Source organism: Nerophis ophidion, linkage group LG11 (assembly GCF_033978795.1).
Source record: "Nerophis ophidion isolate RoL-2023_Sa linkage group LG11, RoL_Noph_v1.0, whole genome shotgun sequence".
Classification (NCBI taxonomy): domain Eukaryota; kingdom Metazoa; phylum Chordata; class Actinopteri; order Syngnathiformes; family Syngnathidae; genus Nerophis; species Nerophis ophidion.
The window spans coordinates 62,951,842-62,977,054 of record NC_084621.1 but is presented as its reverse complement, the minus strand read 5'-3'; the positions used below and the strand labels follow the sequence as shown (position 1 = coordinate 62,977,054).

Genomic DNA, 25,213 nt, shown 5'->3' with positions numbered 1-25,213 from the left:
AAGGGACGCTATTATGCAAAATCAACTTTTCTAATCTGATGGTATCCGCTTATGTGTATTTGGGATCGGCATAAGTCCTGAAAATGTGAAATCAAACGGAAGAATTGCAGAAATATTTATAAACCAATCATAGCTTCCTTTCTACTTCCCCTAAACCAGGAGTAGGGAACCAATGGCTCTTGAGCCAGATCTGGCTCTTATGATGACTGCATCTGGCTCTCAGATAAATCTTAGCTGACATTGCTTAACACGATAAGTAATGAATAATTCCACTTGTAACCACAATGTTAAAAATCAATCAATCAATCAATGTTTACTTATATAGCCCTAAATCACTAGTAACGTTCAAAATATAAAACAATCTCATGCATTTGAATCCATCCATCCGTTTGTCTACCGCACCTGTTCAAGAAGTCACATTAAGGGTAAGAAGTATTAAATGTATTATTGGTTAACTTCAGAATAAAAATGTCATTAAAAAATAATAAGAGACTTACTAAACTCTAAAAATGTTGGTCGTACTTAAAAATGCACAAATTTAGTTGTATTCAGTGTTAAAAAAATATTATATGGCTCTCACGGAAATAGATTTAAAAAATATTTGGCTTTCATGGCTCTCTCAGCCAAAGAGGTTCCGCGCCCCTGCTCTAAACGGTCCGTTTGAAATGTGTCCATCCTGTGGTGTTTTTCAAATCTGTGACGTCTGCGGATATCCTTAAACATGGCAAAGGCTTACCCAAAGTTATTTGCGTGAGTTTGTTATTTTATTTAATGTTCAAGAATTTGTAGTGAGGACGACAGAATGCCCATGGTCTGACAGAAGACCGAAAGTGCTCTGTTTTTGTTTGTTTTTAACCAACTCAAGTGACTACACACATTTTCAACCTCGTCTGAAGTAAGAAAGTGTCTTACTTTGAACTTTTATGATTTGTGGCAATGCACCTTCAACTCGAAATAAGTCTCTTTGTGTTTGCAAAGCACTTCAAAGAGTCCTGCTTCAGAAACCTGCTCCAGTATAAAGATGGATTTTCCAATAAACTACTTTTAATGGCAGGCTCGGTGGCTACTATTTATGGCAATGGAGGAGACAATGAAACGGTAAGTAATAACAGTAGGTTCGAAATGTGTTAAAGATACGTTAGTAACGTTAGGTCAATTCGTTGAGCAGCTAGCTTAGCCTTATAATGTTAAACAACTGCAACAGTATCCTCCGGCAAAATAAAGAATGATTTTCCTAAAACCTAGTTTTAATTTGATCAGTGTATACCAGTAATAACAAAGTAACGCAGTACCAATACATTAAAAACGCTACTATACTGCTTCCACAAAATACTGGGACATTTTTTTACGGGCATGACGTCGTCCCATTGCTAGTAAAATGAGCAAGAGGCGCATGTTAGGAAACGCATTCGCACGGTGTGCTTACAAGCAGACAAACTGTGGAGACATAAGAGGGAAAATAGACGTATTTTGACTTAATAAACAACTTTAAAATTGAAGCGCCAATCTGGAAGAGGGGTTTTGAACATGGCTAGCTCGCGGCTAACATCCATCCACAGTTGGCAGTGCTTTAACTACTTCTAAATCACTAATCATCGCTTCCGTGGCGACAAATAAACTATTTTTCTTACAAGTATTATCCCTGCAGGTCGAGGAATAGCTAAACATGCTTCACTACGCACAAAATGAGAATACAATAGCTCACCGCTATAGGCAAGCTAGTGCTCCTGAATGTAAACTAATGCCATGGGTTGATCTACGTAGACATTGACGTAACAATACCAAGTACAAGTACAAGAGCCATATACTACAATGATTACATAAATGTTTTTTGTTACATCAAAATCTTGTGTGCTTTTTTTTATTGTTTATGAATTAAGGAAATTATGTCTCTGGAGACAGGAGAACTTTAATTATGACCAATCTATGATCCTGTAACTACTTGGTATTGGATCGATAGAGAAATGTGTAGTATCAGCCAAAAACGTATGTTATTTATCCAAACAACAGACAAATAAGTGATTTTTACATTTTAACCGAAGTGTAATTAGAACATGATAAAAAATAAAAAGTAAGCGGATATTAACAGTAAATGAACCAGTCGATCAATAATCCTTTTTTTACCACTTATCCCTTATAATTTTGACAAAACAATAGAAGGGGAATTACACAATATGTTATTCCTTATGTTAGTAGCCAAATTTGAAGCCTTTGTTTGCTTACTTACAACTAAAGGATAAGTTTTGTAGTGTGTTCACTATTTTATTTAATGCTAAAATTGTTCTTCGATTGCAATAAGAAACATGTTTAGTGTACCATAAAATTTTTAGTTAACATAACAATGACATTTTGTTTGTGATGCCCTTTTGAAAAGTAGAGAAAAGTATCAAAATACATTTTGGAACCGGTCCTAAAACATTCGTACCAATTAATCCTAGTGCCTACTTTGTTTGAAAATGGATGAGTAAGTTATATAATCCGTTATTAGGTTCGCAATGTCGCACCTAACACAGCTGATGCCATTTAGCTAGTTTTTACAACTCGAAGAAGCCGATCACAATGGACCACCATGGAAACAAGCCTTTTGGCTTTTTGTGCCATACATTTGCCTTTTTAAAGCATTACATGGATTAAATTATTTAAGATGTCAATAAACTTATCAATCAATCAATCAGCAGAGTTATTTATGTGAAATGGAATAGAAAAGCCTGTTATTGTCAAAATACACATGTGTATGGATCTCTAGGGTGCTCTAACTCTCCAATGTGTTGAAAGTTTTATATCCCGCCCTCTTGCGGATTTTAGCACGTAATGACATAACTAGGATACGTAACTAACACTTCTGTATTAGCAATGTGTGTTGTCAGCTAATGATATCAATTTGTGTAGCTAACATTAGCTATTATTGAACGTATGCATTTGATGCGAGTGTGAATGCTTGTCTGTGCATCTGTGATGAGGTGGCGACTTGTCCAGGGTGTACGCCGCCTTCCACCCGAGTGCAGCCTTTAGCAACACAAACACAGCCGGTGTTTCCTTCTTTCCTTGTTTACATTCCCGAAAAATGACGGCGAAGCTTTACTATGGAACAGAGAGGTCAAGCACACATGGTTCCCTACCACATGTCAACCGGCAGGTTTCGGTGAGAAAATGGTGGTAATAAGTCTTACCGTAGACATGAGCGGAGAGATTGCATCGTTCTTCCTGCACCTGTCAAAGAGGCAGCTGCGGACTCTCTTGCCTCCTCCAACCGGCCGCCCCCCGACCGTCAGATGCTTTCACCATGGAGGAAGCATCGGCTACCTTCGCCTCGTTGAGAAACGTGGCTTCCCTCGGAGACACTGGCGGTCACTACACCCGTGGCCAAACCCCTCCGACTTTCAGGTTGTACAGGTACGACCATATAATCTCACTAAAACACTAGTAACACAATAAGCAGATAAGGGATTTTCCAGAATCATCCTAGTAAATTTGTCTAATATCTGAATCGCTCTGACATCTATTTTATTATTTTTATTTTATTTTTCTAGTCCTTCACTCTCACTTTCCTCATCCACAAATCTTTCATCATCGCTCAAATTAATTGGGTAATTGTCGCTTTCTCGGTCCGAATTGCTCTCGCTGCTGGTGGCCATAATTGTAAAGAATGTGAGGAGCTCCACAACCCATGACATCACGCGCACATCGTCTGCTACTTCCGGTCCAGGCAAGGCTTTTTTATTAGCTACCAAAAGTTGCGAACTTTATTGTCAATGTTCTCTACTAAATCCTTTCAGCAAAAATATGGCAATATCGCGAAATGATCAAGTATGACACATAGAATGGACCTGCTATAAATAAGAAAATCTCATTTCAGGTGGCCTTTAAGTCTTATTGAAATTTTATTTAGGAAAAGTTTTACCATCTATTATTGATTGTGTTGGAATGTCTTTATTTTGGTACTGTGTAATTGTATGTAAATCAATTGTTCATAATTTTTTTGTACTTTTTTTTTTTAGTATATTTGATTAGTATTTATTTTGTGTGTTGAGGCAAATTTTTGTGACTAACACATGTTTTCATATCATTTGACAAGGTTTGTCCTGTTCAACTGTAAGTAGGTGAGATATAAACATTGAATACGATTAAAATTAAGAGTAAGATTACTCATTCAGTGTCGATATTTGAGTGGAAACCTGTAGTGGAAAAGTCGGGCGCCAAGGTCAAAAAGGTTAAAAACCCCACAAGTTTACCCATGGTCTTCTTGTTATAGTTTGAGGTTTAGAAAAAGTACATGGTAAATAGGTTATACTTGTATAGAGCTTTTCTACCTTCAAGGTACTCAAAGCGCTGTGACACTATTCCCACACTCACCCATTCATTTCCACATTCTCCCATTCACACACACATTTACACACTGATGGTGGGAGCTGCCATGCAAGGCCCTATCCATGACCCATCAGGAGCAAGGGTGGAGTGTCTTGCTCAAGTACACAACGGACGGGACGAGGATGGTGGAAGCTGCGGATCGAACCCTCAAACTGCTAGCATGGCCGCTCTACCAACCGAGCCACACCGTCCCCTGTAACTGTGAACAAGTTGTAAACAATTGCTTTAAGTCGAACAGGAAATAGTCAGAGATAAACGTGCTTTAAGTAAACGCTCATTATATGTTAATGGCAGCTTTGCAAGCAATCACCCACGCGGCTCAAAAGAACAGAGGGTCATCAACTCGTACCACAAACTCACTCATGATCAACACAAACACACGGCATGCTGGGAAGCCTAAGCGTACACATAACCCAACATGCTATAATACGTTATGGCACAATTAAAAAAAAAAAAAGAAGTAATTGATAAATAAAATAAACCTAGACAAAGAAAAATGTGACTGCTAGTTGAGGTGCGAGGTAAGGATCATGTCGACAAAAACATTATGGAAAAGAGGAGGTTAAAGACAGCCGGTGAACAATCTACAAGGAAGAAGCAAAAACACAACAGAAACATGCCCAAGATAAATATATGGTGCTAAGTTATCACTTACGGATAAATGATTATGGAATGGAAGTGATCAAATAACAAGGGTGCCTTAAAGTGGAATATGCTGATTAAAGCTACAATAATGTATTTTCTCAATGAAAAATCACAAACACCCCAACGGACTTAAATACTGTTGACCATTTCTAAAGGTTTCAAATGTGCTGGAATGTATGATTTTCATCATGGATATGAAGCAACATGTACAGTGAGGCAAAACAAGTATTTAGTCAGCCACTGATTGTGCAAGTTCTCCCACTTAAAATGATGACAGAGGTCTGTAATTTTCATCATAGGTACACTTCAACTGTGAGAGACGGAATGTGAAAAAAAAAATCCAGGAATTCACATTGTAGGAATTTTAAAGAATGTATTTGTAAATTATGGTGGACAATAAGTATTTGGTCAACCATTCAAAGCTCTCACTGATGGAAGGAGGTTTTGGCTCAAAATCTCACGATACATGGCCCCATTCATTCTTTCCTTAACACGGATCAATCGTCCTGTCCCCTTAGCAGAAAAACAGCCCCAAAGCATGATGTTTCCACCCCCATGCTTCACAGTAGTTATGGTGTTCTTGGGATGCAACTCAGTATTCTTCTTCCTCCAAACACGACGAGTTGAGTTTGTACCAAAATAGATACATGGATGATACAGCAGAGGATTTGGAGAATGTTATGTGGTCAGATCAAACAAAAATAGAACTTTTTGGTATAAACTCAACTCGTCGTGTTTGGAGGAAGAAGAATACTGAGTTGCATCCCAAGAACACCATACCTACTGTGAAGCATGGGGGTGGAAACATCATGCTTTGGAGCTGTTTTTCTGCTAAGGGGACAGGACGATTGATCCGTGTTAAGGAAAGAATGAATGGGGCCATGTATCGTGAGATTTTGAGCCAAAACCTCCTTCCATCAGTGAGAACTTTGAATGGTCGACCAAATACTTATTTTCCACCATAATTTACAAATAAATTCTTTAAAATCCCTACACTTTGAATTCCTGGATTTTTTCTTCACATTCTGTCTCTCACAGTTGAAGTGTACCTATGATGAAAATTACAGACCTCTGTCATCATTTTAAGTGGGAGAACTTGCACAATCGCTGGCTGACTAAATACGTTTTTGCCCCACTGTATGTCAACACAGGTTGCGGGGGTCGTTTTTTTAGATCTGCATTAAATCAATGTTCAAAGTAGGCGTTTATTTCAGGTGATGCAGTAAATGTAATTAAAGTAGTATCAATCAAATCAAAACTGAATTTATGTATCATAAGTTGAAACACAAAGTGCTTCACACCAATTTGAAATAAAAAAAAGAAAACACACAGACTTGGCTTAGCACCTTTGAAGCATCCACACTAGCGAATTCGTCTTATTAGTAAATATTATATATTTTCTAATGTATTAAAATAAAATAAATATGATTAATACATACAAATATAAAGTAGTAAGAGTAATAGAAGTAATAATTCAATACATTTAATAACAGAATAAAAATTGTTGGCCCTGCGATGAGGTGGCGACTTGTCCAGGGTGTACACCGCCTTCCGCCCGATTGTAGCTGAGATAGGCGCCAGCGCCCCCCGCGACCCCGAAAGGGAATAAGCGGTAGAAAATGGATGGATGGATAAAAATGTTGGACATTGGAAACGTTTTAAAAAAAAATAACAATAATTATTATAATAATAGTTAAAAACTTACAAAAATATATCAATTACTTCTCGGCAAATATGCGCGAACACGTTCTTAAGAATACTGACATTGATAGAAGGAAGTAATGGCTCAACTCTGCCACAATGGCCTACTGCAGGGGTGTCAGACTCCTTTTAATTGAGGGCCATATCGCAGTTATGTTTGCCTTCAGTGGGCCACTTCTAACAGTGAATGATATTATTACACAATTTCCTATGCATTTGATGATTTCTTTTTTATGTACAATGTAAAAACTTTTTTTTAAATTTTACATAAAAAATCTAACAGGTTAAGCGCAAACATTTTACAGTAAAATGTATAGTGTTTTTTTTCAGCATGTTACTGTAAATGGAAAAAAACAATACTATGGTACAAAACTGACAGCTCAGTTGATCAAATTTTACTGTAAATTGTACAGTGTTTTACTGTAAATATAAAATTGAATTTTAACAGTAAAATTCTGGCAACTTAGCTGCCGGATTTTACCCTACAAACGACAACTGTAGATTTTACCGTGTACTAATGTGAATAGCAAAACAGTACCACTGTTTTTCACAGTAAAAAACTGGCAGTTCAGTTGCCAGCATTTTATGGTAAAAAAACAGGTACTTTTAATCATGTACAGGAAAATGCTGTAAAACCACAGTCTATTTCATAAAGTCGCTGTAAAGTCTATTTATAAAATGTGACAATATGATGAATAACTTGCTTTGAAATCATAAGTCAAGCAGACAAGTATGTATTTGTAGTTTAACAAAAACATTGTTTGAATGTGTGATCATATATTTCTTACATTATATCGTATTTTTCTGATTATAAGTCAGTTTTTTTCATTGTTTGGCCGGGGGTGCGACATATACTCCGGAGTGTGAAATTATTAACACATTACCGTAAAATATTAAATAATAATATTTATCTAATTTGCGGAAGAGACGAAGAAAATGTCAGCAATCGTCACACACACGTCAACCAATAAGAATTTGGTGGGGGACGGTCATGGCAGTATTGCATTGTGGGTCATGGAATGCTAACTGCTATATGCTACCGCCGTAGCTATTAATATGGATAATTTCAACGTTGGCGGTAACTTATAAAAACTGAGAAGGGCTGAACAAAAATGGCATTGAAAAGGAAATCATGTACTGCAGATTACAAGCTGGACGTAGTGAAATATGCAGCAGAAAACGACAAGAGGGAGCGGCGCATACCTTTGGAGTTGGCAGAGTTTTTTAGAAGCAACATCGAGGAAGAAGATTTCATTGGATTTATCGATTAGGAGTGACAGATTGTTTGGTAAACGTATAGCATGTTCTATATGTTATAGTTATTTGAATGACTCTTAGCATAATATGTTACGTTTACATACCAGGCACCTTCTCAGTTGGTTATTTATGCCTCATATAACGTACACTTATTCAGCCTGTTGTTCACTATTCTTTATTTATTTTGAATTGCCTTTCAAATGTCTATTTTATCAAATAAATTTCCCCCAAAAATGTGACCTATTCTCCAGTGCGACTTATATGTTTTTCCCCTTCTTTATTATGCATTTTCGGCCGGTGCAACGTATACTCCGGAGCGACTTATAATCCGAAAAATACGGTAATGTTTATGTTTAAAGAATATGCGATTGCATTGAGTTCATGTATTTTTTCTGTCACAATGGAAAAAACTAATACATTTAGTAAGAAAATATAACATTCTTTAAAGGGAAACATTATCACCAGCGTCAATATATACCTTGATGTTGCAGAAAAAGGACCATATGTTTTTTTTAACCTATTTCCGAACTCTAAAAGGATGAATTTGGCGATTGAAACGCCTTTCAATTGTTCGCTGTCGGAGCGATGACCTTTCGCCCGTGACGTCACAACGGGAAGCGATCCGGCATTTTCTCAAACACATTACACACACCAAGTCAAATCAGATCTGTTATTTTCTGTTTTTTCGACTGTTTTCCATACCTTGGAGACATCATCCCTCGTCGGTGTGTTGTCGGAGGGTGTAACAACACGATCAGGGACGGATTCAAGTTGACTTACGTGGAGTGTGCTTATCAGATATATCAATGGTCACGGCATGCTAATCGATGCTAACATGCTATTTATGCACCAGTGCATATTTAGTGGTTTGTGTTGTGGTTTGTGCAGCCCTTTGAGACACTAGTGATTTAGGGCTATCTAAGTAAACATTGATTGATTGATTGATTGATTGATTTTCTCACGGCATTACTGCATGCTAATCGATGCTAACATGCTATTTAGGCTAGCTGTATGTACATATTGCATCATTATGCCTCATTTGTAGCTATATTTGCATCCAACCTTTCCCTCCACCCACATTTAATGCCAAACAAACACATACCAATCGACAGATTCAAGTTGCACCAGTGGTCAAAAGATGCGAAAGTCCCTCGTTTGTTCTGTAAACTTTACCGACGATAGCGATGCTACGACAGAGATGGCACAGAGATATGTTGATATCCTGCGACACTCAAAGCAGATGCACTTACAACGATAAAGTCTACAAAATCACAAAGGTGAGTTTTGTTGATGTTATTGACTTAAGTGCTAATCAGACATATTTAGGATGTCGTAGTGGTTTGTGTTGTGGTTTGTGCAGCCCTTTGAGACACTAGTGATTTAGGGCTTTCTAAGTAAACATTGATTGATTGATTGATTGATTTATTGATTGATTTGTTCACGGCATTACTGCAAGCTAATCGATGCTAACATGCTATTTAGGCTAGCTGTATGTACATATTGCATCATTATGCCTCATTTGTAGCTATATTTGCATCCAGCCTTTCCCTCCACCCACATTTAATGCCAAACAAACACATACCAATCGACAGATTAAAGTTGCACCAGTGGTCAAAAGATGCGAAAGTCCCTCGTTTGTTCTGTAAACTTTACCGACGATAGCGATGCTACGACAGAGATGGCACAGAGATATGTTGATATCCTGCGACACTCAAAGCAGATGCACTTGCAACGATAAAGTCTACAAAATCACAAAGGTGAGTTTTGTTGATGTTATTGACTTAAGTGCTAATCAGACATATTTAGGATGTCGTAGTGGTTTGTGCAGCCCTTTGAGACACTAGTGATTTAGGGCTATCTAAGTAAACATCACGGGTACAAGCGGCCGAAATGAGTTTCCTCCGCCGGGTGGCGGGGCTCTCCCTTAGAGATAGGGTGAGAAGCTCTGCCATCCGGGAGGAACTCAACGTAAAGCCGCTGCTCCTCCACATCGAGAGGAGCCAGATGAGGTGGTTCGGGCATCTGGTCAGGATGCCACCCGAACGCCTCCCTAGGGAGGTGTTTAGGGCACGTCCAGCTGGTAGGAGGCCACGGGGAAGACCCAGGACACGTTGGGAAGACTATGTCTCCCGGCTGGCCTGGGAACGCCTCGGGATCCCCCGGGAAGAGCTAGACGAAGTGGCTGGAGATAGGGAAGTCTGGGCTTCCCTGCTTAGGCTGCTGCCCCCGCGACCCGACCTCGGATAAGCGGAAGATGATGGATGGATGGATGGATAAGTAAACATTGATTGATTGATTGATTGATTGATTGATTTTCTCACGGCATTACTGCATGCTAATCGATGCTAACATGCTATTTAGGCTAGCTGTATGTACATATTGCATCATTATGCCTCATTTGTAGCTATATTTGCATCCAGCCTTTCCCTCCACCCACATTTAATGCCAAACAAACACATACCAATCGACAGATTAAAGTTGCACCAGTGGTCAAAAGATGCGAAAGTCCCTCGTTTGTTCTGTAAACTTTACCGACGATAGCGATGCTACGACAGAGATGGCACAGCGATATGTTGATATCCTGCGACACTCAAAGCAGATGCACTTACAACGATAAAGTCTACAAAATCACAAAGGTGAGTTTTGTTGATGTTATTGACTTAAGTGCTAATCAGACATATTTAGGATGTCGTAGTGGTTTGTGTTGTGGTTTGTGCAGCCCTTTGAGACACTAGTGATTTAGGGCTTTCTAAGTAAACATTGATTGATTGATTGATTGATTGATTTTCTCACGGCATTACTGCATGCTAATCGATGCTAACATGCTATTTAGGCTAGCTGTATGTACATATTGCATCATTATGCCTCATTTGTAGCTATATTTGCATCCAACCTTTCCCTCCACCCACATTTAATGCCAAACAAACACATACCAATCGACAGATTCAAGTTGCACCAGTGGTCAAAGGATGCGAAAGCCCCTTGTTTGTTCTGCAAACTTTACCGACGATAGCGATGCTACGACAGAGATATGTTGATATCCTGCGACACTCAAAGCAGATGCACTTACAACGATAAAGTCTACAAAATCACAAAGGTGAGTTTTGTTGATATTATTGACTTAAGTGCTAATCAGACATATTTAGGATGTCGTAGTGGTTTGTGTTGTGGTTTGTGCAGCCCTTTGAGACACTAGTGATTTAGGGCTATCCAAGTAAACATTGATTGATTGATTGATTGATTTTCTCACGGCATTACTGCATGCTAATCGATGCTAACATGCTATTTAGGCTAGCTGTATGTACATATTGCATCATTATGCCTCATTTGTAGCTATATTTGCATCCAGCCTTTCCCTCCACCCACATTTAATGCCAAACAAACACATACCAATCGACAGATTCAAGTTGCACCAGTGGTCAAAGGATGCGAAAGTCCCTTGTTTGTTCTGCAAACTTTATCGACGATAGCGATGCTACGACAGAGATGGCACAGAGATATGTTGATATCCTGCGACACTCAAAGCAGATGCACTTACAACGATAAAGTCTGCAAAATCACAAAGGTGAGTTTTGTTCATATTATTGACTTAAGTGCTAATCAGACATATTTAGGATGTCGTAGTGGTTTGTGTTGTGGTTTGTGCAGCCCTTTGAGACACTAGTGATTTAGGGCTATCTAAGTAAACATTGATTGATTGATTGATTGATTGATTGATTGATTCTCTCACGGCATTACTGCATGCTAATTGATGCTAACATGCTATTTAGGCTAGCTGTATGTACATATTGCATCATTATGCCTCATTTGTAGCTATATTTGCATCCAGCCTTTCCCTCCACCCACATTTAATGCCAAACAAACACATACCAATCGACAGATTAAAGTTGCACCAGTGGTCAAAGGATGCGAAAGTCCCTCGTTTGTTCTGTAAACTTTACCGACGATAGCGATGCTACGACAGAGATGGCACAGAGATATGTTGATATCCTGCGACACTCAAAGCAGATGCACTTACAACGATAAAGTCTACAAAATCACAAAGGTGAGTTTTGTTGATGTTATTGACTTAAGTGCTAATCAGACATATTTAGGATGTCGTAGTGGTTTGTGTTGTGGTTTGTGCAGCCCTTTGAGACACTAGTGATTTAGGGCTATCTAAGTAAACATTGATTGATTGATTGATTGATTGATTGATTGATTGATTGATTTTCTCACGGCATTACTGCATGCTAATCGATGCTAACATGCTATTTAGGCTAGCTGTATGTACATATTGCATCATTATGCCTCATTTGTAGCTATATTTGCATCCAGCCTTTCCCTCCACCCACATTTAATGCCAAACAAACACATACCAATCAACAGATTAAAGTTGCACCAGTGGTCAAAAGATGCGAAAGTCCCTCGTTTGTTCTGTAAACTTTACCGACGATAGCGATGCTACGACAGAGATGGCACAGCGATATGTTAATATCCTGCGACACTCAAAGCAGATGCACTTACAACGATAAAGTCTACAAAATCACAAAGGTGAGTTTTGTTGATGTTATTGACTTAAGTGCTAATCAGACATATTTAGGATGTCGTAGTGGTTTGTGTTGTGGTTTGTGCAGCCCTTTGAGACACTAGTGATTTAGGGCTTTCTAAGTAAACATTGATTGATTGATTGATTGATTGATTGATTGATTTATTGATTGATTTGTTCACGGCATTACTGCAAGCTAATCGATGCTAACATGCTATTTAGGCTAGCTGTATGTACATATTGCATCATTATGCCTCATTTGTAGCTATATTTGCATCCAGCCTTTCCCTCCACCCACATTTAATGCCAAACAAACACATACCAATCGACAGATTAAAGTTGCACCAGTGGTCAAAAGATGCGAAAGTCCCTCGTTTGTTCTGTAAACTTTACCGACGATAGCGATGCTACGACAGAGATGGCACAGAGATATGTTGATATCCTGCGACACTCAAAGCAGATGCACTTGCAACGATAAAGTCTACAAAATCACAAAGGTGAGTTTTGTTGATGTTATTGACTTAAGTGCTAATCAGACATATTTAGGATGTCGTAGTGGTTTGTGTTGTGGTTTGTGCAGCCCTTTGAGACACTAGTGATTTAGGGCTTTCTAAGTAAACATTGATTGATTGATTTATTGATTGATTTGTTCACGGCATTACTGCAAGCTAATCGATGCTAACATGCTATTTAGGCTAGCTGTATGTACATATTGCATCATTATGCCTCATTTGTAGCTATATTTGCATCCAGCCTTTCCCTCCACCCACATTTAATGCCAAACAAACACATACCAATCGACAGATTAAAGTTGCACCAGTGGTCAAAAGATGCGAAAGTCCCTCGTTTGTTCTGTAAACTTTACCGACGATAGCGATGCTACGACAGAGATGGCACAGAGATATGTTGATATCCTGCGACACTCAAAGCAGATGCACTTGCAACGATAAAGTCTACAAAATCACAAAGGTGAGTTTTGTTGATGTTATTGACTTAAGTGCTAATCAGACATATTTAGGATGTCGTAGTGGTTTGTGTTGTGGTTTGTGCAGCCCTTTGAGACACTAGTGATTTAGGGCTTTCTAAGTAAACATTGATTGATTGATTTGTTCACGGCATTACTGCAAGCTAATCGATGCTAACATGCTATTTAGGCTAGCTGTACGTACGTATTGCTTTATTATTCCTCATTTGTAGCTATATTTGCATCCAGCCTTTCCCTCCACCCACATTTAATGCCAAACAATCAAATACCAATCGACAGATTCAAGTTGCACCAGTGGTCAAAAGATGCAATCGTTGGTTGGAAGGCAATCGCCGAATTCGTCCTTGTTGCCGCTGTCTGTCGTGATATGGCTCAATAGCTTCAGTTTCTTCTTCAATTTCGTTTTCGCTATCTGCCTCCATACTCCAACTATCCGTTTCAATACATGCGTAATCTGTTGAATCGCTCAAGCCGCTGAAATCCGAGTCTGAATCCGAGCTCATGTCGCTATATCTTTCTGTTCTATCCGCCATGTTTGTTTGTATTGGCGTCACAGGAAAATGGACGGGTGGATTAGCGATGGTGAAAATCAGACACTTTGAAGCTGTTTTTCGGGATATTGCATGATGGGTAAAAATTTGAAAAAAACTTCGGGAAAAAAAATAAGCCACTGGGAACTGATTTTTATTGGTTTTAACCCTTCTGAGATTATGATAATGTTCCCCTTTAATTACGCATATTATTTCCAGGCTTTCGAGGGGCCAAATAAAATTATGGGGCGGGCCAAATCTGGCCCCCAGGCCTTGAGTTTGCCACCAGTGACATACTGCGTGTTTACATTGGCATTTCATGTTGATTGTAGAATTCAAACAGTTTCACATGACACACCCTCAGATCAATCCAACTGTGGGCAATTAAGAAAAAAAAAATCGGTATTAATTGCTATGATTTTCCCCTTGCATATGCCGTAAGAGCCTCACAGAGCCAAGTGACAGGCAGGAATCAAACAGCGGCACTGTGCCGGAATCCCGTTTTGCGTGGTCACACTGAGCGCTGGCTGAGAAATAATCATTGGGGAGGCAGCTTAAATGAATACTCCAGCCGAGGCCGCCTCATTCTCTGTCATTAGGGCACATTACAGGGCCACAATATACATCATTAATCCGGGCACAAACAATTCATTAAAAGGCAGTTAAGGAGACAAGCTCATGTCACTTCTCCCTGTGGTTTTAATAGACTGCAAAACAGCAGAGGGCTGAGTTAAATCCCATCATTGCACTATTAATTTTCAGTCAGTCATCCTGACTAATGGCGGAGTCAGTCGCTGATGTTATACGTTCCCCTACATGACTCAACTTAAGCAATATATCTGTCACATGCTTCATGCTACCACATAAACCACTTGATATGTACGGAACTCGACATGCTAACTATCATAGTCTATTGTTGAACGCAATTGCTAATGATCGGGCTAAAAGTCTCACACACGATGCAGTCAGCCATAAAAGGTATTCTTATTTAAACATTTTTGATTAATCACAGTTAAGTACTTTCGTGCATGATTTAAACCAGGGGTCACCAATCTTTTTGAAACCAAGAGCTACTTCTTGGGTACTGATTAATGCGAAAGGCTACCAGTTTGATACACACTTAAATAAATTGCCAGAAATAGCCAATTTGCTCAATTTACCTTTAATAAATAAATCTATATATAAAAAAAATGGGTATTTCTCTCTGTCATTTTACGGAAAGTTTTTTGTAGAGAATAAATGATGAAAAAAACACTAAATTGAACAGTTTAAAAGAGGAGAAAACACGAAAAAAATGAAAATTAAATTTTGAAAGATAGTTTATCTTCAATTTCGACTCTTTAAAATTCAAAATTCAACCGAAAAAAATGAAGAAAAACTAGCTAATTCGAATCTTTTTGGAAAAAAATAAAGGAAAGAATTTATGGCACATCATTAGTAATTTTTACAGATTAAGATTAATTTTAGAATTTTGATGACATTTTTTAAATAGGTTAAAATCCAATCTGCACTTTGTTAGAATATTTAACAAATTGGACCAAGCTATATTTCTAACAAAGACAAATCATTATTTCTTCTAGATTTTCCAGAACAAAAATTTTAAAAGAAATTCAAAAGGGACGGCGTGGCGCAGTGGGGAGAGTGGCCGTGCACAACCCGAGGGTCACTGGTTCAAATCCCACCTAGTACCAACCTCGCCACGTCCGTTGTGTCCTGAGCAAGACACTTCACCCTTGCTCCTGATGGGTGCTGGTTGGCGCCTTGCATGGCAGCTCCCTCCATCAGTGTGTGAATGTGTGTGTGAATGGGTAAATGTGGAAGTAGTGTCAAAGCGCTTTGAGTACCTTGAAGGTAGAAAAGCGCTATACAAGTACAACCCATTTATCATTTATTTATTTAAAAGACTTTAAAATAAGATTCAAATTTGATTCTACAGATTTTCTAGATGTGCCAGAATAATTTTGGGGAATTTTAATCATAATAAGTTTGAAGAAATATTTCACAAATATTCTTTGTCGAAAAAACATAAGCCAAAATGAAGAATTAAATTAAAATGTATTTATTATTCTTTACAATAATAATAAAAAAAATACTTGAACATTGATTTAAATTGTCAGGAAAGAAGAGGAAGTAATTTAAAAGGTAAAAATGTATATGTGTTTAAACATCCTATAATCATTTTTAAGGTTGGATTTTTTTTTCTAAAATTGTCTTTCTGAAAGTTATAAGAAGCAAAGTAAAAAAATAAATGGATTTATTGAAACAAGTGAAGACCAAGTCTTTAAAATATTTTCTTGGATTTTCAAATTCTATTTGAGTTTTGTCTCTCTTAGAATTAAAACTGTCGAGCAAAGCGAGACCAGCTTGCTAGTAAATTTAAAAAAAAAAAGTAAAAAATAGAGGCGGCTCACTGGTAAGTGCTGCTATTTGAGCTATTTTTAGAACAGGCCAGCGGGCGACTCATCTGCTCCTTACGGGCTACCTGGTGCCCACGAGCACCGCGTTGGTGACCCCTGCTCTAAACCAACCTTAAATTAATCTCCCAATATTTTGACACCAATGCAATTTTATAGGAACATTTTTTAAATACTTTACCTGTATAGCTCGGTTGGTAGAGTGGCCATGCCAGCAACTTGAGGGTTGCAGGTTCGATTCCCGCTTCCGCCATCCTAGTCACTGCCGTTGTGTCCTTGGGCAAGACACTTTACCCACCTGCTCCCAGTGCCACCCACACTGGTGTAAATGTAACTTAGATATTGAGTTTTTACTATGTAAAGCGCTTTGAATCACTAGAGAAAAGCGCTATTTAAATATAATTCACTTCACTTCACTTTGTTTGTTCAAACCTTGTAACAGTTTTGTCTGAAGTCCCATGTTTTGTTTGTTTTTTTGCAGACAGTCTCCTCGCTCATCTTTGTGCTGACCTGATCGCTGACTGTACAACAACGCACGCCACAAATCAGGTATGCGGTTAACATAAAAGAGCAGGTCTGGTCACAATAAATTGCATGATTTGCATTGATACCGGATTAATGCAACAATTTGTTTGTGATTACTCACGTGTTTAAAGGCCTACTGAAACCCACTTAAAGGCCTACTGAAACCCACTACTACCCACCACGCAGTCTGATAGTTTATATATCAATGATGAAATATTAACATTGCAACACATGCCAATACGGCCTTTTTAGTTTACTAAATTGCAATTTTAAATTTCCCGCTGAGTTTCTTGTTGAAAACGCAGCGGAATGATGACGCTTGATTGTGACGTTATTGGTTGAGCGGACATTTTTAGCCCAGCACCACTTACAACTAAAATTAGTCTCTTTTCATCGCATAATTACACAGTATTTTGGACATCTGTGTTGCTGAATCTTTTGCAATTTGTTCAATTAATAATGGAGACTAAAAAGAAGAATGCTGTTGGTGGAAAGCGGTGGATTGCAGCTGTCTTTAGCAACTGAAACACTGCCAGTGTTTCTTTGTTTGTTGTGAAGCTTTAGCGAACATGTTTCTCTACCACATGTCAACCAGCAAGTTTTTGGATGAGAAAGTTGTGATATTAAGTCGGCAGAGTTAGCGTCCTCATGCAGCAGTTGTCATCTTGGCTCCTCCGATGGCTTAATTCTCTCAGAGACACTGGCGGTCATCGCACCCCTCCGACTTTCAGGTATGACTATAATCCCATTAAAACACTAGTAACACAATAAGAAGATAAGGGATTTTCTAGAATTATCCTAGTAAATGTGTCTAATTTAAACATCTGAATCACTCCCACTGCACTTGCCTTTTTTTTTTTTGCAGTGCTTCACTCTAACTTTCCTCATCAACGAATCTTTCATCCTCGCTCAAATTAATGGGGAAATTGTCGCTTTCTCGGTCCGAATCGCTCTAGCTGCTGGTGGCTATGATTGTAATTCATGTGAGGATGTGAGGAGCATTACAACCAGTGACGTGACGCACATCGTCTGCTACTTCCGGTACATCCATCCATCCATTTTCTACCGCGTATTCCCTTTCGGGGGCGCTGGCACCTATCTCAGCTACAATCGGGCGGAAGGCGGGGTACACCCTGGACAAGTCACCACCTCATCGCAGGGCCAACACAGATAGACAGACAACATTCACACTCACATTCACACACTAGGGCCAATTTTAGTGTTGCCAATCAACCTATCCCAGGCAAGGCTTTTTTATTAGCGACCAACAGTTGCGAACTTTATCGTCGATGTTCTCTACTAAATCCTTTCAGCAAAAATATGGCAATATCGCGAAATGATCAAGTATGACACATAGAATGGACCTGCTATCCCCGTTTAAATAAGAAAGTCTCATTTTGTTAGGCCTTTAATGTGATTTTATTTAAATTTTTTTGCTCAAATTTCTGTAGGAACATTTTCAGAATAATTAGTCAAAACAGGATCCACCTGAGCTCACTTTTGAGCCTCATGGCAAGTTCTGTGAATACATAAATACACGTAATTAGTTTTAAATTTTTAATAAATACATAAAATAAAAAAAAATGCTTTTACATTGCCCTTTTGGCGTCTTGTGTGTAGAATTTTGAGGACGAAAATGAATGTATACCATTTTGGTATTAGGTTGTAAAATAACAAACTGTAGAGAAAGTGAAGCGCTGTGAATTACTTCCCGATGCAACATAGGTAGAAGATTCTTGTGTGCAGATGAATGAAGTTCAATATGATGCAATGTTGTAGGAAGACTTGAACACATTTGACAAACATATTTTTTTTTACTTTGAAGGCCTTTTGTCACATGTTTAAAAATAGTCCAAAACAAAAAGAAAAAATATAGTCAAATGACTTATGCAAATTTATACTCATTTAAACCTGTGACATTTGATTAAAATGGCTTCAAATGGTTAACAAAAACATTACATATTAGATGAGTTGGCAACTTGTCCAGGGTGTACCCCGCCTCCCGCCCGAATGCAGCTGGGATAGGCTCCAGCAACCCCCCCCCCCCCGACCCCATAAGGGACAAGCGGTAGAAAATCGATGGATGGAAAACGCCTCTTCAGAAAAATCCTGTATAATGGAGTAAGACGCACAAATAAATGGCCAAAAGAAACAAACAACCTCAGTATTTGTGCTTAGAGGGTTAAATATCCATTTTCTACCGCTTGTCCCTATTGGGGTTACTTAGGTGCTGGAGCTTATCCCAGCTGCATTATATTTATTTAAAACTCCAAAACGCTGAACCATACCATAAACAACACTAATCATTTCCCCGGGAGAGTCATGTATTCTTTGGGCTTTCTTCATTTGAACAATAATTATTTTTAAATGTCTTTAATGTAGTGCCAGGGCACAGCTGGGCAACATTCAAGAAAGACTGGTGGAACACATCCTGTAGCCCAGAGGTCTTAACCCTTTTTGAATGCCCCCACAAGTTTTTACACAGATTTAAATGTCTGTATCTACAAATTATCATTAGGCCAACACACCCTAGTGCAGTGGTTCTCAACCTTTTTTTCAGTGATGTACCCCCTGTGAACATTTTTTTAATTCAAGTACCCCCTAATCAGAGCAAAGCATTTTTGGTTGAAAATAAGACATAAAAAAGTGAAATACAGCACTATGCCATGAGTTTATGATTTATTAAATTGTATAACAGTGCAAAATATTGCTCATTTGTAGTGGTCTTTCTTGAACTATTTGGGAAAAAAGATATAAAATAATCAAAAACTTGTTGAAAAATAAGTGATTCAATTATAAATAAAGATTTCTACACATAGAAGTAATCATCAACTTAAAGTGCCCTCTTTGGGGATTGTAATAGAGATCCATCTGGATTCATGAACTTAATTCTAAACATTTCTTCACAAAAAAAGAAATCTTTAACATCAATATTTATGGAACATGTCCACAAAAAATCTAGCTGTCAACACTGAATATTGCATGGTTGCATTTCTTTTCACAGTTTATGAACTTACATTCATATTTTGTTGAAGTATTATTCAATAAATACATTTATAAAGGATTTTTGAATTGTTGCTATTTTTAGAATATTTAAAAAAAATCTCACGTACCCCTTGGCATACCTTCAAGTACCTCCAGGGGTACACGTACCATTTGAGAACCACTGCCCTAGTGTATCTTTGGAATGAATCATTAATCATAGTATATACATGTTAGCATTTAGGATAACTAGCGATTAGCACGCTGGTTGCCAGCAAGCTATTATTGGCACTATACTTTAATATTTGAATATCTTAGTTTTGCACAATAAGAAGGTACGTATAGGGCTAGTTTAAAACTAAAGCATAATTCTATACAGGGTAGATAAGTAGGAGGCCCCAGCAAGTTTGGGGTCTTTATCCTGGAATACGTCAAAGACCCCTGTCAGTCCTTCAAAATAAAAGCACCACAGAAAAGTAGGCAGTGTGTTTTGCTTATTTCCTGGGAGGATTTCCTTACTTTCAAATGCAAACGCTGACAGGTGTTCTTGTGTGAACCAGAACAAGACTGCATTGCCAAGGGAAACCAAGCCAAAAAAGATCAAAGGAGACCTTTCTTGAGCAGCATAGGACGACATCCGTCAGTGGAAGCAAGAGACTCTGGAGCAGAAATCACCATCGTACATTTTTGCTTCCATCAGTCGCATTGTAAACTAGACGGTGGGTTTTTATTAGACATTGGGGGGGAAAAAGGGGACACTGAGAAGTGACCTTTCAGGATCACACCTGTTTTCCACCGTCCGTAGCCTGAGAATGACAGGAATAACATTCAGTTTTTTTTTTAATAAGACGACAGCTGGGTCATAATGAAAGGAGATGCGCATCACACACAAGGATTTTATTTCAAATGTGGTTAAAGAGAAGCACCCAGTTTCATGGACGCAGAGGCACAATCTTCTCACGCAATGGTGGCTTCAACGAACACACTCCACTAACGACAAAACAAAATGACATCCTGGATGGGAGAAGGGGTTGTCATTGACGAAATGCAGAGGTCAAATTATATCAGGGGTTCACAATGTGGACCCCAAAATAACATGTCAAAAGAAAACATGTGGACCATTTTTTTAAACAAAAAATTTGATTAAATTTGTATTGTTCAACTCAGGTTTTCCGCATAACATTTGAGTAAATCAGTAGAACAGTGTTCAATATAAATAGAACAGCGTAGCTTGAATCCACATTAATCATAGTTTTATGGATTTTCCTTATGCCGCAGCAACATTGTACATCAAACATAAATAGATACAGCAGATGTGTTGCTGGCTTGTGTGAACTTGATGAACATTCTCTCAGTCTAAGACGCTGGAAACAAACAAACAAATAATGCATGGACTTGAAAAGACCCAGTCCATGTAGTGGTTTTCCATAAAACCTGTAATTACAAAGGATTATTGCAAAGCAACAAAAAGACAATCTGGGGACAGAAGTGTAGGTAGTCATTCTTTGGGGCATTTTTTTTTTTTTTTTTTTTAACAAGTCCTGTATTTCCCCCAAATTAAGTCTTGCAGCAGATAATAATGGATATACAGTATTTACATCAAAATAAAAAGCACACAACATATTTCTGCGTAACATTTGGCACAGCTAGACAGTATGTGGCATTTAAACCAGTCAAGTGCGCTTGTGACAAATAACATCTTCACATCACTTTGGTTGAGGAGCGCACGTCTACCATCAAACACAAGATGTCTCACACACTTCAAGCAAGAATAGAAGGCACACAAACATCCTGTTTATTTGGTAAGTAACCTGTTGTGCCAGTTTAATATATTTAGATCATGACTGGATGTAAACGTCCGACTGAAACTGTACGTGTGAAGTTTGACTGCTTGATTGTTGGCGTACTTCCGATGAGCGGGTGAATGCGTTGAAGATGTCGACCATATTGACAGTCGCAATAAGGTGCAACTACTGATGCCTTGGTGTTCATTTTGTGAAAACAAATAATTTGGTTAAAGTATAAAATATTCCAAATGTGTCACTGCTGTAGCGGTGCATTTATTGGCCATTTATTGGAGACAGGATTCACCGGTAAGACCAAGTCTTTGCTTTCAGGCATGACTAATTTTTAGAAATGAATGAGCAACTTTGCATTGGCTGGATTATTTTGGATATTACTATGTAACTGGTGAAATGTCCATCCATCCATCCATTTTCTACCGCTTATTCCCTTTCGGGGTCGCGGGGGGGTGCTGGCGCCTATCTCAGCTACAATCGGGCGGAAGGCGGGGTACACCCTGGACAAGTCGCCACCTCATCGCAGGGCCAACACAGATAGACAGACAACATTCACACTCACATTCACACACTAGGGCCAATTTAGTGTTGCCGATAATCCCCAGGTGCATGTCTTTGGAAGTGGGAGGAAGCCGGAGTACCCGGAGGGAACCCACGCATTCACGGGGAGAACATGCAAACTCCACACAGAAAGATCCCGAGCCTGGATTTGAACCCAGGACTGCAGGACCTTCGTATTGTGAGGCAGACGCACTAACCCCTCTGCCACCGTGAAGCCCTGGTGAAATGTTGACATGTTTAATAATAATATTGCAAACATCCATTTTCCACCTGTTTCTCCCTTAGGGGTCGCTGGTGCCTATCTCAGCTACAATCGGGCGGAAGGCAGGGTACACCCTGGACAAGTCGCCACCTCATCGCAGGGCCAACACAGATAGACAGACAACATTCACACTCACATTCACACACTAGGGCCAATTTAGTGTTGCCAATCAACCTATCCCCAGGTGCATGTCTTTGGCGGTGGGAGGAAGCCCACGCAGTCACGGGGAGGACATGCAAACTCCACACAGAAAGATCCAGAGCCCGGGGTTGAACCCTGACTACTCAGGACCTTTGTATTGTGAGGCAGACGCACTAACCCCTCATCCACCGTGAAGCCCATATTGCAAACAATGAAAGTAATACTAAAATGGTGCTTGAGTTGACTCAAAATGAGTTTGACGGTTATCCTCCTGAGAACCAGTGTCCACTGCAGTGGACATTTGTTTTTGGTTTATTTCTTTTTTTTAGAGTTCAGGGGGGGAAAAGCCTGATTATGTCAATCTGAAATGTCCAATGCAGAGGACGCTGGCTTACAGGAGGACATGACAGCACCAGTAAAACAAAATGGCCAGCGGGCAAAATATTAAGTGCATGTTTGATGACCGTACTTGGTAATAAGAGCCTAAAGGCACCTGATCCTTGCTAAAAAACCATACCGTGTTGCTCTTTTTTTTTTTGTACTTTGATGTGCTATCAGTAAAGCATATTTCCATAAATAACTCATATTCCCCAGCCATGGTCTTTCAATAAGTCGTGCAGTTGCTTCACTGCAATAGCCCTGGTTTCAAAGAGTCCAAAAATCATAAATTAAGTCTCACATTTTGTAACTCACCGGATGCGAGTCTGTCGTCGGTTTCCTTGCCAATCCAGATGACTTTCTCACCCGGGACTCATTATTGAGCCCTAATAGCAGATCTTGGGGTAAAGAATTGTCTTTCCATCGTCTGCTGTGCCTCGGTCTTCCTCCCCGCAGCCAGAACTAAAGACCCAGCTGGGGTCAGTGTGTGAAACTCCTCTTGATGGCGACATTGGGGAAGAGGCCGGAGAGTTCTTGCATGACCCGAGTGTCTATCTGGGAGCAGAAGGAAACATCCAGCAGGAGAAGCCGTGGACAGGACTGGAGGAGTTTCTTCAGGGAGGCAGCGCCCACCAGCCTTGTGCCTGCACGACACATGAACATGGTGAAAATTATACCAAAGTGCAGTATTGTCTCCATTTTGACTGAAACTAGCACACTAGTTCATTCTCATCATTTATGAAGCTCACTGCAGATTATAGAGCAAATTAAAATATTGATTTTGGACCCTCGAGAATCGGCCGATATTGATCTGCACAAATCACATCATTTCCTTATTTTTGTAGTGTTCACAGTGATATACAAGTTTTAAACAAGTGAAATTACTTAGAACAGGGTTCGGCAACTCACGGCTATTTGGCACCGCCCTAGTGGCGCCTTGGAGCTTTTTCAAAAATGGAGAAAGATTAGGGGAAAATATATTTGTTGTTTTAATAATGTTTTTGTAGGAGAACAAACATGACACAAACCTTACTATTTGTTAGAAAGCCCACTCTTTTGTCCACCAAATGATTTATGCTGTGCGTGAATGCACAAAGGTGAGCGGTGTTGATGTTATTGACTTGTGTGGAGTGCTAATAATCAATGCTAACATGCTATTTAGGCTCGCTGTGTGTACATATTGCATTATTATACCTCGTTTGAAGGTATTATTTGAGTTAATCTAATTTCCTTTAATTATGTCCTGTGTATTTAATTTAGATGTGCATGTCTCATGACCCATTATTTGGAAATAATATAGAATACATTTCTCATTTGTGTGCCATGTTGTTCCAGACCACAGCAAACATTACCCAGCTTGCAAAGAAAGATTGCAATAAATCCATTATAATTTATTGCCAATTTATTTAACTTGGGCACGTTATCTCACCCTTTGAGACACTTACTTAATGGGTTGCCTTCATCATAACACATAAGGTTTTTCACTTTTTGCGGCTCCAGACGGATTAGTTTTTTGTATTTTAGCTCTTTCAACATGTTGGTTTGCCGACCTCTGACTTAGAACAATAGTAAGTATGAAAAGCACTACCCTATTTATAATTATGCGGTCTTCACGCTGTTTAAGTGCTGATTGACTAAGATCTAAACAGCGTGTCCAATCTATAAAATATAGAGTGTACTATTAGTGGGCGTGTTGCATGTGATCTACTATCACTGCAAGTGCAATTGTGAAGCGATGCAGACCGTCTTATTTAAATGAGGATTTTGCAGGTATGGGGAGCATCACCACATCAACCACTTTTCATGGGCATTTTAGAAGCAGTCATGGAGTGCATTTACATGTAATTTCTGCCAAAGGAGAGAGAGGCTGCATTTTCTCTGCTCAAAATGCAAAAAAAAAAAATGCATACATAAGATTTTTTTCATATAAGAAATATTTTAATAATATATATTCAATGCTAAAAAAAAGTCATTAAAAAAAATCACTAATTGAATTTGATTTAATCAGTCCCTCAAGTCCTCTAGCTTCTATAAAATGATGTTGCTCAATAGACAATATCTCTGATATTTTTTATTTCTGACCCTCCAAAATGTTGACACATCGGACAGAGGATTCTCGTCCGTTCTTCGTTACTGG

General features: G+C 38.9%; 1 protein-coding gene and 1 long non-coding RNA gene across 4 annotated transcripts in view; one reads left to right on the top strand and one right to left on the bottom strand.

Annotated features, from left to right (window-relative positions):
• Positions 1-22,114, top strand: part of LOC133562342 (uncharacterized) — a 31,311-nt gene extending 9,197 nt beyond the window's left edge. Inside the window, exons 2-3 of the long non-coding RNA XR_009808886.1 lie at positions 16,910-16,977; positions 20,496-22,114. This is a non-coding gene — a long non-coding RNA (uncharacterized LOC133562342). The remainder of the gene's footprint in view (positions 1-16,909; positions 16,978-20,495) is intronic.
• The window catches only part of fbxl4 (F-box and leucine-rich repeat protein 4), a 34,177-nt gene continuing 29,688 nt past the window's right edge, over positions 20,725-25,213 (bottom strand). The window contains exons 9-10 of one of the 3 annotated variants that reach the window (XR_009808885.1): positions 23,392-23,720; positions 20,725-20,741 (exon numbers count right to left, since the gene is read on the bottom strand). Coding sequence is in view for 1 of the 3 variants with exons in the window: in XM_061916438.1 (XP_061772422.1) it covers positions 23,557-23,720 (164 nt within the window). In the remaining 2 variants the exon portion in view is untranslated. Of the gene's footprint in view, positions 20,742-20,817; positions 23,721-25,213 lie in introns of those variants that run through there. The other 2 variants (XR_009808884.1, XM_061916438.1) reach the window with 2 other exon arrangements.